Source organism: Atta cephalotes (assembly GCF_000143395.1).
Source record: "Atta cephalotes unplaced genomic scaffold scaffold00002, whole genome shotgun sequence".
Classification (NCBI taxonomy): Eukaryota; Metazoa; Arthropoda; class Insecta; order Hymenoptera; family Formicidae; genus Atta; species Atta cephalotes.
This window is the reverse complement of record NW_012130066.1, coordinates 13622014-13637420: the sequence shown is the minus strand read 5'-3', so window position 1 is coordinate 13637420 and position 15407 is coordinate 13622014. Positions and strand designations below refer to the sequence as shown.

General features: G+C 34.0%; 1 protein-coding gene across 1 annotated transcript in view; it reads left to right on the top strand.

Moving 5' to 3' along the window:
* LOC105622230 overlaps nucleotides 1–15407 on the top strand; it is a 125983-nt gene that overhangs the window by 66941 nt on the left and 43635 nt on the right. The window contains exon 6 of the mRNA XM_012203657.1: nucleotides 9423–9819. Coding sequence (XP_012059047.1) covers nucleotides 9423–9819 — 397 coding nt within the window. The remainder of the gene's footprint in view (nucleotides 1–9422; nucleotides 9820–15407) is intronic.

The following is a 15407-nucleotide window of genomic DNA, read 5'->3' as shown; positions in this document are numbered from 1 at the left end:
AGTCATCTTTTGAGGCTATCCACGAATCGATCCAATTTTTTACTTCTTCATAAGACCGGAAGTGCTGGTCAGCCAGGCCGTGTGCCATTGATCGAAACAAGTGATAGTCAGAGGGAGCAACGTCTGGAGAATACGGTGGGTGGGGTAGGACTTTCCATTTCAACGTTTCCAAGTATGTCTTGACCACTTTCGCAACATGGAGTCGAGCATTGTCATGCTGCAAAATCACTTTATCGTGTCTCGTTGTATTGCGGCCGTTTGTCTTTCAATGCTCGGCTCAAACGCATCAATTGCGTTCGATACCGATCGCCTGTGATTGTTTCAGTCGGTTTTAACAGTTCATAATACACTATGCCGAGCTGGTCCCACCAAATACAGAGCATGACCTTGGAGCCGTGAATATTCGATTTGGCCATCGACGTGGAAGCATGGCCGGGAACTCCCCATGATTTTCTGCGCTTGGGATTATCGTAATGAACCCATTTTTCGTCCTCAGTCACAATGCGATGCAGAAATCCCTTCCGTCTTTGACTTTCAAGCAGCTGTTCACAAGCAAACAAACGCCGTTTAACATCTCTCGGCTTCAATTCGTACGGCACCCAATTTCCTTGCTTCTGAATCATTTCCATGGCTTTGAGGCGTTTTGAAATGGTTTGTTAAGTCATTCCCAATGATCGTGCTAATTCTTCTGGATTTTGACACGAGTCTTGCTCAAGTAATGCCTCCAATTCTGCATCTTCGAAAACCTTCTCTCTTCCACCACTATGCCGGTCTTCGACGTCAAAATCACCGTTCTTGAAGCGTTGAAACCACTCACGACACGTTCTTTCACTAATAGCGGCCTCACCATAAGTATTTGAGAGCATTCGATGAGCCTCAGCCGCAGATTTCTTCATATTGAAGCAAAAAATTAAAACCTCCCGCAAATGACGAGAATTTGGCTCGTAAACTGACATTTTCAATCGAGAATAACTTTATGATGCAGACACAAATCGACTAATATTTCTATGGGGTTATGTTGACAGAGTTTATTGTATGACGTCTATGATCTATTTATTTCGACCATTACTTATCGCTAAAGCTGTCTATAGGAAAACGGCGGAAGCAAAGTTGTACACCTAATAGTTAACAAATGAAATGTTTGAGGACACAAGCTCCACGTACTCAGCTAAGCTACTCAATCTAACATAACTGAACGCGCGCATACACACACACGCGTATAAGAAAGTGATACATACATAGAATACATAGGATTTGTAGTTGACGAATCTTTTGACAAAAGCATAAAGGACAATTCTGGATTGTTGAACTTCGTATAACAAGTTTTTATTAAACAATGAGAACCATGACTTATTCTTTGCAAGATTTTTCAGACATACTTAATATTTATGGGGTGTTTTTCATCAAAGACAATCAGATGTGAATTATTACATCCTTTGTATGTAATTGTTGATTTGATGTTGTTTGCCTTTATTGAACAAGAATGAAACGATTCATTGTGTTACACAGTATCTGACTATGTCTTTGTTAGAAAACGCCCAAGATTTATCACTTTACACGTGTTTGCTGGTGTTCGCATGACGATGAAATCGGCCATCTCTTTCACCAACGTCGATTAAGCTAACTGACGATTATAGAGTTCATTTAGATCCAGTTTCACAACTTATTATTACTCATTAGTTAAATCTCGGTTAAAAATTAGTCATGAGTTGTGAACCTGAGCTTAAATAAATATCATGTAACCATCGGTTAACTTAGGTAACTAAGGTTGATGAAAGAGACCCATATTCTATTTGATCGATCATATTCTAACATGGCTGATCAAATAGTTAACAAAAGAAATGATGGCGCGAAATGACAGAATCGCGAGTTTTCCATTCTTGGTCTCACTAAGACATTATAATATGAGTATTCGTATTCGCCATTTTTAATCCTTTTCTCATTCTCTTGCTCCTTAATCCCTTGCTCTCTCTCTCTCCACTCAGCCGCTAAACTAAGAAGGTTGAAGAGAAAAGAGAGAAAATTGAAGAGAGAACAAAGAGAGGAGAAAGGTCTAAAAATGGCGAATGCGAATATCTATATAGTATCTATATAGTAGTGTTCTAGTCTCACTATTCTTTGGTAATTTCTTTGAAGAAAATATCCGTGAAAGCCTTAAAGTATTAATAATAGGTTTGTTTTTTTATTTCTTCACAAGATTATGCTAAAGCCTACTTTCTCGTTTTCATCAAATTTTAAACATATTTATTTCACTTTAAGATTTTTTAAGTAATCGCTGCGGCCATGTTGGATTCGTGACGTTATAAGCGAGAAATGACATATTAATTTATGCTGCATTTATAAATAAAGACAATTTGGATAAATCTAAATGACGAGATCGCTTTAAAACATTTATAAAATGGGCGAAAACTCCTTTTTCTCCCTTGATAATCAATAAATGATCTTAATAGTCATTAAAAGACACGTAAAATGAGCTACATTCGGGCAGAAACACACGGTTTGACAATTATTAAAACGAGTGAAATATATGCTTTTACATATAAAATTTCAAGATTAGTTTCCACTCATTTTTAAGGCTTTCATAAGTATGAGACAAGTTACATTTTCACAATAAGCAAATAATAACGAAATGACATGCAGCATAAATTTCGTTATCAAAACGTCACTTTTCCACGCCTATAAGTTCAACCATTTAATATGATGAGTCACTGTAACACACACACATATACACAAGCACGAACCCATATACATGTGCTCGCCTTCGGCACGCCGAGAGCATATGGGCTCGTGTTTATGTATATGGCTACTGGTTTCGCCAGGCCGCCACGCCATCTGATTCTGTGTCGCCACTGTCAATGCAGCTGAATTCTTAGCTGAGTACTGTTACGTGCGAGATGCATCGTAGTGTATAGTATAATGATAAGATTCGAATTCTGTCTTCAGAACAGGTTTTATTTAGAGATAATACAACTGGCAAGCTTAAAATTAAGTTGAAAGAACGGTTTACAGGAGTAGATTGACTAAATTTGAGTTGGAAGGATCTTCACCAAGATGAAAGAGGTGAAATTTTGTTGAATATTAGCCAATAATGTAATATGTTCAAAAATATGCGTAAGAGTTGAAAGAAACTGAGGTACGTGAGTTTTTATGACTCAGGAATTCATTTGCTGAACATAAAATATTTGTAAGATATATTCAAAAAAGATCGAAAGGGTAAAAAAAAGGAACAAACACGGATATTGAAAATGAGCAAGGAAATAACAAGGTTTAGCGGGGTCATATTTTTTTTGAATTTAAACAAAAACTTTATATTAAAAATTTGTTAAAACATGTAGAGACAAGAATGACGTGGCACGTAACAGTATTCAGAAGTCTTAGTACAAAAAATGTATATTAGTTTAATATAACTATATAAAAAAACAGACTAAGTACATTACTTATTAATTAAATATGATTAAATTAGATGATAGAATAGATAATAAATATTATATAGAATATTAAATATAGAATATTAAATATTAACAATAATAATATGAAAATCACTGGAGAAATGTTCAAAATAAAAAGATCATATTCTGTCAAAGTTGATGTTTAATATTTTTGAGTGAATCTTATAATTTTTCAAGCAAATTGCGCACGCACATGTGTTTCCACACATTGGCATTTCTGAATAAGTAAACCCTGCTGCAAATTTCTATGGGGAATTTTCCTATGGATTTGCCTAATCATGGTAAATTCAACCGGTCCTAATGGCAGGAGGCTCCTCTTGCTGTAAATTCCCATGGGTTTTTTCATGGGTTCTTATAGAGGATTATAAGAGGCTACGCACAATGAAAGGAATAGGGAACAGGAAATAGAGAATTTCAACCTATCAGAAACTGTGTATTCCACAATACATGATTTCTGGTTGAAATTCTTATTCTCTGTTTTCTGTTTCCTATTCCTTTCATTGTGCGCAGCTCCTAAGATTCTGTAGGAGCTTGTATAGTATAAACAATTGATGACAACAAAAAAAATATCAGGGTGTTTCTTGTCTCAGGCTTGGTCTCTTCTCCGAGCTGATAAACTTCCGTCCTGCCACCGAGCCACATAGCTCTGACGCTGATAACTTCTATGTTGTGCCTATTTCTTACAATAGGTATCTATAGGATTTACGCAACATGTATATATACATATATATGCATATACATATATATATATATATACATACACACACACACACGTTGCGTAAATATATATATATATATATATATATATATACACACACACACATGTGTAGTAATATATATATATATATATATATATATATATATATATATAGGATAACATAGGAAATTTTTCTACAAGGTTTTACATAGGAATCTATGGCATCAGTCCTTGAAAAGATGCTTCTATAGAATTGCATAGGAAAAAGAATAATATACACGTTGATGCAATTGAACCTAAATGATAAATGTATTTATCGTATTTGGGACTATTTTCGTGTGCAGATAAAGTAGACTAAAGTGAGTCAAAAAGTTCTGTATCATTTTGCAATTTTCAAAATAGTTAGTTTCTAAACATTATCGAATAAGCGGCAGGTCCTCTATCATTTTGCAATTTTCGCAATTATTACCCAATGATCAGAGTTCTTTATGACATATTTTAAAGATGTTTTTTTCAAAGAACTCTTAAAAATATCTTAAAGTTGTCTCGTGCATCGATTTTAGACATTCTGCTCATTGGGCAGATAATAATTGCGAAAATTGTAAAATGATAGAGGATCTTCCGGTTTAGTTTAATCCGCTCTATCTGCACATAAAAATAGTTCCAAATATTTTGAGATACTCTATATAGTCTCAAAATAGTTACAACTGTTCTAAGACATGTATAGTCCCTATAAAATATATATATGGCTTAGAATGTCTACACAAAATGCTATTACAGCCGACTGACATAATTTCACGTGAAAATCTAAGACAATTTTTTCATAACTCCAAAAATTGAAGGTCACTTGCTAAACAAGGTGTGTTTGATGAAAAAAGTCATGAATATATATTTTCCTTATGGCAGTTATGATTTTTTTTCATCCGACGTAGAACATATCTTGTTTATTAACTATTATCGTGGCTTCCAGTTTTTGGGAGTTAGGAATTGTTCTCTCAAATTGATATAGGTACTCATAAGAATGCGAAAGAGATGCCTCTTGAGAACTAAAGATATATAGGATACACTTTGACGTATAGGAAATGTAGATTTACATAGGACTTAGGACAGGGAAGATGTGTATACGTCATCCTATGGTAGTCTGTAGGCATTTTCAGGTTCTATGGGGCATCTCTCCTTTGTCTTACATACGCCTACATGTTGCTATTACGTCAAACTGGTATCCTATAGACCTTCTAGTTCTCATGGGGCATTTGTCCACATTTCTGTGGACACCTCTACTACCCTTATTTGCATTCCTATGAATGTCCTACGTATACCTATGCATGCTGCGCAAATACCAGGAATGTAAATATGAAACCGGAATTTTTTAATAGAAAATACACGTTTATTGCATGAAAATGATAAAAAATATTTTATTCGAAGTATTGCCCATCGGTAGCTTTTTTCCACCTGTTTGACAATTTGTGGATGCCACGCCAAAAAATTGTTGCTCTTTTGAGCCAAACCAATCATCTAGCCATTTTCGTACATCTTCGTAAGAAGTGAAGCGCTGCTAAGCAAGTGCGTATCCCATCGATGCAAATAAGTGATAATCGGACGGAGCCAAGTCTAGTGAGTAAGTATTTCTTCGCATGCGAAAGTATTTCCCAACCAAATGCCTCAATCGTTTCCTTGACCAGTTTTGCTTGTGTGATGGTGCATTATCACGAAGCAAAATCACTTTGTGTTGCCTTTTTTGATGTTTCAGTCGTTTTTCACACATAGCTTGATTCAAATTGATCATTTGTTGTCGGTTGTTTAACGGTTTCATCAGATTTTAACAGCTCATAATATCACCTTGATCAAAAAGTTCCCGGAATTACCACCAGGTGATGCTCTGAGTCAGCTGATTTGAATTCTGTTTTTTTTTGGTTAGGTTGCCACATCTATCATTGACATTCCCACCAAATTTTATCACCATAGCTTGACATTTGTAAAAGTTACATCTTGAGTACATCTACCTCTGCACGTATTTTCGATTTTTTACAGTTTTAAAAATGGAGTTGAATTTGCAACAACGAGTTGAATTTGCAACAACGAGTTTGTATTAAATTTTGCGTTAAAAATGGATTCAATGGTATGAAAACCTTGGAAATGTTGGGAAACTGTTTCGACAGTGATATTCTAAAGAAAACAGCCGTTTATGAATGGCATGAACGCTTCAAAAGTGGTCGTGAATCCGTCGAGGATTTCATGGATTACAACGGTATTGTACATCACGAATTTTTGCCAGAAGATCAGACGGTTAATAAGGAATATTATTTGGGCATTATGAGGCGTTTGCGTGAAACAGTTCGCCAAAAAAGAAAGGATTTGTGGGCAAACAACTCGTGGATTTTGCACCATGATAACGCACCGTTGCATAATGCCATCATTATCCGTGAATTTTTGACCAAGAACGAAACGAATACTATCCAACAGCCATCGAATTCATCTGATATGGCTTCCGGATTTTTTTCTGTTCGATCGAGTTAAAAAACCATTACGCTGAACGCGTTTTAACAGCCGAAAGGAGGTAGTGGAAAAATCGAAGATGGCTCTGATGGCTATATCGACAATAGAGTTCCAGAAATGTTTCGAGAGCTGGATCAAGCGCTGGCATAAGTGCGTTGCAGTCGATGGGGAATACTTTGAAGAGAACAATATCACTTTTGATGAATAAAATTTGTATTTTGAATTTTCTGAATGAATTCCGGGAACTTTTCAAGGTAAATCACACCTTTCTGATCCCACCAAACACAGAGCAGTCTTCCATCCATAGCGATTTGGCCTTGAAGTCGATGATTCGCCTGGAGTTACCCATGATCTTTTACGCTTAGGAATCTCAAAATATATCCACTTTTTATCGCCAGTCACAATTCGATGGAGAAATTTCTTTTGTACCTGGCGAGCAGCATTTCGCAAGTGGTTTTTCGGTTTTCCTGTTGTTTTTTATTCAGTTTATGTGGAACCCATTTTCCCATTTTCTGGATCTTTCTTTTTCTGGATTTCAAACGTAGATGTATGGAGACGGCTTCTCGTGTCACATTCAATTGATCCGCGAGTTGTTGTTGAGTTTGAGCGTCATCCTCATCCAACAATGCTTGCAATTCGCTGTCTTCAAACTTTTTCGGTGATTTTCCATGTTCTTCATTTCTCACGTCAAAATCGCCACTTTTTAATTTTTTAAACCACTCAAAGCACTGTGATTTCCCAAGAGCATGCACTGTAAGCTTCGACAAGCATTCGATGCGATTCTGCAGCAGTTTTCTTCAAATGATAACAGAAAATCAATGCTGTCCGCATCGTTGTGCCGTTTCCAGGCACAAAATTCGACATGTTCAACGCTATTACAAACTATGTTGTTGTATGAAACTTGTATTGTTGTGAGTTGAAAATCTTTGTCAGATGTCAGAACAAGGAAATGGCGTCAATGGCGCCGTCTGATGGCAACTACATTGACAGCTATGGCCATCTATTGGTAAATTCCGGTTTCATATTTACATACCTGGTGACTACACAAATTCCTACAGAATCTTATAGTCTTTTATAGGAACCCACGAAAAAACCTATGGGAATTTGCAGCAGGGAATGTTTATTGATTTTATTATAAAAAATGTTCAAAGTGCTCACTATTTTCTACAACAACTTTATTAGCATTTAAAGAGTAAATTGCTTCATTTATTTTACGAATTATATCGTCTCTTGTAGTTGAATGTTCGTGGAATATCAAGTTCCTAAAGATGCGATTTCAGATACCAATGCATATCCAGATATTTCCTATCAGTATAATTGAAACAGATCGCTCTCTCCATATTCGGATATGATCTCTCATAATCAATTTGTTGACACAAATGCCGTGAATACACATCATACAATCCTACAAACAGACCTTTCTGATCACGCTTTTATATCACTACGCGTAGGACTTTCAAGTTTACCTACGTGCTCTCTGTCTGTTCGTTATCTATACGCGTTTACATAGTTGAAGTTATATTGCGTTGTATCTACAATAAAGTGTGCTTAACCGCATCTTTAGTGTTTTCCAAGTTTTCCTCTCGATTTGCTTCCTAGCCTGCTTTAATATAATTTATCAAACTATGATATGTACATTGGATATGTAAAAAATACAAATTTTTGCTTTAAAAACATTCTCAGCATTAAAGCAGTGAATCACTGTTGTGGTTCCGATTTCCTAACCTGAATAGTTGTCAACTTTGACAATCAATATCTGATTCATAAAGCATAGTGACCCTCTTTTTTTAGTCAAATCTTTATTTTTGCGAAAACGCATCGATTCAGTTTATTTTTATCAAAATTTGAGATGGACGGAGTCTTAACGTTTACCTTTCAAACTGATTATATCCAGGGTGCGTTTCGATATTTATTGCCAGTGCTGAAACTATATAGTATATTTTACGTGCGGTATATAGATTTTTAGCATTGGCAGTGAATATCGAAACGATATCCACTCCTAGATATCTCACGCTTCAAAATGTGAAAGCGTTTGCAGCGAAATTCGAGAAATTGAAATCTGGATTTTTCTCTCTCTGTTACCAGCTGTACTGATGGGAGTAGGGGGAAATATCTGGATATATTTATCCGTGAAATCATTCCTTTATCCTTCTCTAGAAATAATCAAATATACGATAATGTTTGATAATCGAGGTGGTTGATTAGATCGTATTTGCCTATTCATTTATTAGAAAACATAGACCTATATTTAGAACGCGCTTATAACAATATTAGCGCGCTAACATATTATACTTTACGTTATGCATATTATAGAATTTTAGAGATAAAAGTGCATTCTGAATACAAATAGTATTTAGTATTGTACGAGCATCCATCTTATTGGAACCGTATCTAGACGCAATCTCACATACATCGATTATTTGTCATTTTTGTAATACAATCTTATATTTGGAACACAGTAGTATTCCATTGAAGCTAGAATATGTAATATCATAATGCGCAATTTATTTAAATTGGAAATCGTAAAAATTCACGCAAAAAAATATTAGACATCCATTTTGATTGAATATTGGCTTCTTCATTTATTTATATTAATATTATTTTATGAATATTTTAGAGTTTATTTTTTTGATAAGTTAATTCAAAATTTATTTACAGTAAAAAGGATTAAGATGAAATATGAAAATTTTGAATCATTGAATGAAAAACTGCATAGAAGTGAATTTTAAATTTCCTAAAGAATCTGTGAAAAATTAAGTTTAATTGTTTTCCTTTTTTAGACGTGTTTTAGTTCACGCGGCTGTGGCCTCCGTACATCGGAAGTCCATAGACGCGAGTCTTTAGGCTCTCCTGCTGGATATTGGCTTCATTGCAATCCCACAACAGGTCTGCCAAGTCCCTGTGACTGTCGGTTGTCAACTGATCTATATTCTTCGCGATATCGTGGCTCTCTAACATCAATACCATCGCCCAATCTTGAAGTTGTTGGAGGTCCGCGAAGACATTCCTGGAGAGCGACAGCGGCATCCCTCGACACATGGAAAGTTGCGACTTCCACACCACGTCCGACATGGTCCTCGATGCCATCTTCTCCAACACACGTACATCCTCCATCGACTTTCTCCAAAATTTCAAAAAACACACCAAAGAGAACGCGATCCAAGGTGACTTTTCAAGGTACGGTATATACAAAGTGTCTCATAATATTTTACAAAATACTCATGCAGATAGAGCAGAATAAGCTGAGTCGAAAGATCCTGTACCATTTCATAATTTTTGCAATTGTTAAGTAGAGAAATTAATTATTTAATTAAATAATTAATTTCTCTACTTATCTATTGCATATCCTCTCAATTTATTGCTAAATTCAAATGCGCAGCGAGGATTTATAACCGCTCAGCATAAGTTGAAGAGTTGTTTACTACAAGCGACAATAGCATACAAGTGGCGAAAGAAAATACCTTTACGTAGAACCATCTTCGCAAATTTGGTAGATCGAACAATTACAACGCCATGCGGCGATTTTCATAATAAATTTCTTGTTAATTACGCAAAAATTGCAAAATTGTATAAGATTTTTCGATTCGGTTTAATCCGCTCTATTTAAACAAGCATTTTGTAAATATCATGTTAGAGGAGGCTCTTAGTTATGTTTTACGCTTTAAAATCTTATATTCCCCCTTCGTATAATTTCTTGTTATTAAATTCTTGTGGTCTGAGGAATTTCTCACTATATTCGCTGTAGTACTATTTCTTGTTAGCAATTCCTCCAAAGTTCTTTTCATCACACATATATTCGACGGGATTTAAACTCTAAAAATAATATTGTAGATTTAAATCGTAATTAAAAGTACAATACTAACAGCATTGACAATGCTTACGTCAGTTTATTTTATTCGAGTTATTGTTTATGTGTGTGAGATGATCGGAAGGAGGCTATGAAGTTTTGAAAGACTGCTAACGAATCTTTAGGAACTAGAAATAGCACCGTATATGATAAAAAGTTCGTCATACTTAGAGTTTATATCAATATACATGCATTTGTAAGAAATCATTCGAAGACGAGACGAGAGTACCAGATTTTGAATAGAGACGGGAGTACCAGATTTGAAGTGTAAGTGTACTCACGCGTCAATCTCAATCTCACATATGTACACACACCCATACGTACATACATATGCACATACGCATATGATATGCAAAATTCGAGTAGCAATCTTCTCTTGGTGCGCATCGATTAATCCTAATGCTGGAGGTAACTGAAAAAAAATGTATTGATAACTTTGATATGCGCCGCATCTCCGTAATAAAAAATCATAAAAAGTTTTATTTTTTTAATTTGCAAGAAAGTGCATATTTTACTATACAATGATTATGACATATGATCACGACATTGCGAAAAAAATTAATTGCACATAGAGTGCGCCAAATTATGCAATTTATTGGACACATAACACATCTCTACTTTAAAAAGAAATAGTGAGCGGAAGTAAAACTAAATTAAAAATTTAAAAGTTTCTTAAGGGGATCTTGAAGACGATTAATAAATTGTAACTGGCACTTACACACAGATGATTTACGTGTCACACATCATTGACACATCACTTTATACTACAATATCTCACGCACATATACATATAAATTTTCATATAATAATAACGTTTAAATTTATTCAAGTTCCATAGACTAGTAGTTTACACAAAGAAACAACGTGGAATTCTTAAAATTGAATTCAGATTATTTAAACGTTATTATTATGAAAATTTATATGTATGCCATATTGGAAGAAATAATAAGATCTCAATTTTTCTCGCCATTAATTCCACCTTACAGACACGTATTAATGCGTATACTTTAATCCTGAAAAAGGATTTTCAAACCAGTAAAAGAGGATAAAAATAATTATACAATAATTATATGATTTAGTCAGTTTAGCTCCTGAATATTCACAATGAGCTAAGACTTCGCGTTGATGGTGGCGATACAGAATCAGCAGTAAGAATTAGGTGATCAGCGTCACAAATCGGCAACTTGGCGGTAATAATCGATACACACATACAAGCACGAGCACGCGCCTTCAACGCGCCGGCAAACGAGACAGCAAGAGAACGTTTTCGCTCTAGTCGCTTTCAAACCGAAAATACTTTCTCAACAATTTCTGCGGCTCAGCGGATATTAATAAAAGGCGAAAAATAGTTTAAGTTTTAATAAATTGTGAATCCTTCCCATTAATCCAGAATAATATAAATCATGTCAAAAACAGTTTATGAGATATTAATTATTTACAATTTTTCATGCGCGTTATATACTTTGTTTATAAACTCGAGATTCGAGAAATTGATGTAATCGAGCTCATAAGGTGCGAGATTGGAACACTGAAGGTCTCAAGTTCAAATCCCATTTTTTTCCTTTTTTTCATAGGTTTTTTGTAATTATTTATATTAGGGGACCTTTCTCCCTCCCCTCAATGACTTTATGTTATTAAGGTCACAATCTTAAGTGAACTCCAACAAGTTTTAGCTGTCACTCGTTAAAAAGTTATTACCAAAAAATTTGAAAAATGAAGTCTATTTTTCATTATATAAAACAGAAATTTTCTCATTTGTTTTTGTACATTAATTGATAACAGACCTTCATAATGCTACGCTTTATTCTCCTACTAAAGTATGTACAGTTAATATCATTTAATGTTAAGGTTGCTTATTAAAATTTTATTATTATAGTAATATCATTTTATCGACTCACGTACACAGTATTCAAACAAATACTATAACATTTCAAGATTTTGAATTTGACATCTTTATTATTGTAATTTTATCTAGCGATTCATTTTAATATTGTATAATTTATTATTTTTAATATTATATTATTTTATTACGTTAGTTTACTGAAGATGACCAAAATATTGTGGTCAAAACGTTTAGATTTTAATAGATATTCTTTTACACATGAACTTATGTCGGCTCATATGGACTTTTCATTTGATTGTAATAATTTCACTTGAGCCTTAACCTTGTAATAGAAATTTTCTGCTTCAAAATATATTTTACGATTTTCCACGCGAAGCAAGTTTCATTTCCCCCCCCTCTCTTTTGCTTAGGGGCGTCCAATTTTCCATGCGAAGCGAGTTTCACCCACCTCCTTCCTTGCCAACAAGCGTACGACTTTTCATTCACGTAGATCTTGCTTCGCGTGAAAAATCGGACGTCTCTAAGTAGAGAAGTTGGTGGGATGAAACTCGCTTCGCGTGGAAAGTCGGATGGCCCTTGGCAGGACGGAAGTAAGATGAAACTCACTTCGCGTGAAAAGTCGTATTTCCTTCCTAATCGGTTCGTTCTGTATCTTTTTTCCCCTGCCTAGTTATTTGACTTTTCATATAAAGCAGACAAATAATTACTAGCTTTGATTGTTAATACTTTTATAACGAGCGATAATTAAAACTTGGAGATTCAAGATTATGTGTCAAATATTATATGTCAAAGTCAAGATCATTGGGAAGAGATCCTCTATTACAAATAATTACCGTTTTTTTTTCTGAAAAGTTCAAGTTAATAATAAATGTATGTGTAGTAAATATAAATGTATGTGTAGTAATTAAGTTAATAATAAATGTATATTATGTATATGTAATAAATGTATAGATCAAAAATATTTTTATATAATTTTATATAATTTTTGAAATAATTTATGTATGAGAATTTTAAAACAACAATAGAAAAAAACCCATGTCACTTTTCAATAGACAAAAAATTATTTTAAAATTGCGCATATATAAAGGCTTTTATTTGTACGTTATTAAATTACATTGACATCACCTTCATTATTTATATTAATAATCAGACTGCCCTCAGACTTGTTCATTATCAAAATTTTAAATTCGAATGATAGAAAAGAACATTTAAAACAAAATATTTGATATCAAGCGCATTTGATAAACATAACGTCATTAATACATTTTTTTTTTAAAGAAAAATAGATTTTTATTTAAAGTGAACGTCCCAGTAACAAGTTTGCGACTTGTGATCCGCGTTCTGCGTCTTATGTAAAATCGGCTTAACTCTTATCCGAATTCTATATTCTAGGTATATATTATTACTAAGTATTACTACAATTTATTAAAACTTATATGTTATCTAGAATGCCTTTCACCCTTTATTAATATTGTATATACAGCAGCCAAGATTGCCGAAAAAACATTTTTAATTGCTGAATTGTGAAACAAGTGAGTAGAGCGAAAAGAATGGACGTTCTCTCGTTATCTTGTTTTGCTTTCGGCACACTGAAGGAGAGCACACAGATATGAGATTTGTTTGCATTGTTTACACTTTTTGCATTAAGCATCTTCGTTTTCTTTCTCTTTGACGTGCGAATATATTTATCTCATTTTAAGTGCAAACATTTTTGGAGATTTTAAGCAACACGAATAGATTTATAAACTCGTGCTTGTGTGTGTGTGTGTGTGTGTGTGTGTGCGTGCGTGCGTGCGTGCGTGCGTGCGTGCGTGCGTGCGTGCGTGCGTGCGTGCGTGCGTGCGTGCGTGCGTGCGTGCGTGCGTGCGTGCGTGCGTATATATACAGAATGTCCCGAATTTAAATCTAAACTTCGGGAACGTGTAAAGTATTGACAAACTAAAAAAATCCTATAAATAGAAATATGCTCGTTTTTGCTTCGTTTTGGGAAAAAATCGCAAAAAAGACAAAACATAGTTTTCATTTTTATACTTTCTCATTACTTATTCGTTGTATTTATTCACTTGTTTAATGTGGATATTGTTCAAAATATTGGCCTCTTGCAGCAATGCAAGTGTTACATCTAGTACGGACAGTTGTAGTCTGTTCGATAGCAATAGATAGATTTTAAGGAGATGATGGTGGCCGTAACAAGAATCAACGCAATGTTCAAATAAAATACTTATTTAATTAATTTAGATCTGTTATAACAGAACAGAGTACTTCAAATGACATACGAGAGACAAAATAAACATATATGAGATATAGTATAAATATAAAACATAATATAAACATATATATGAGACAGTACACAAATTATGAAATGTAATAAATGTAGCAAAGATATAAAATTGATAAACAACATCAGAGGCAAACACTGTTAACAATAAAGCAAAAGACATTCAAGTCGTGTACAGGATGAACGACGATACAGAAGCAGTGACCACTTGTTTATTTTTTTTCAATTAATTTTCTTCAATTAAGTGTCGTGCTAGTGAAGAATAGTATGTAAACAAGTTATAATAACAGATCATTAACAATGAAACATTAATGCTGACATCATAATCATGATCATTGATGAGATAAAGTAAGAAATGAGCAATTAATATTTCAATGATGGTTGTCAATAAACAAAATGTGTGTCATAATGTAGTTAAAATCGACGAAGCAATTTTTCTTAAAACAGCATACCATTATGATAGCAACTTTCAACGTAGCAACCATGGTATAGATGGTATATATATTATATAATAAGCAAAAAGTTGTTCTTAAGATAGTTTTTTGATATTTTAAAGTCATCGCGATTTTTTAAAATGAAACAGCATATTTTTAATGTAATAATGTAATTCATAAAAAAACAAATTTAATCATATATGATATGCAAATAAATACTAAACTAAGATAAAGGCTTAATTGGAATTGATGCTATATGGTAGTTATTGCGCTATTATTACATAAATTCAATATTACAAATATATATATATATTAGGTGTACAACTTTGCTTCCGCCGTTTTCCTATAGATGGCTTTAGCGGT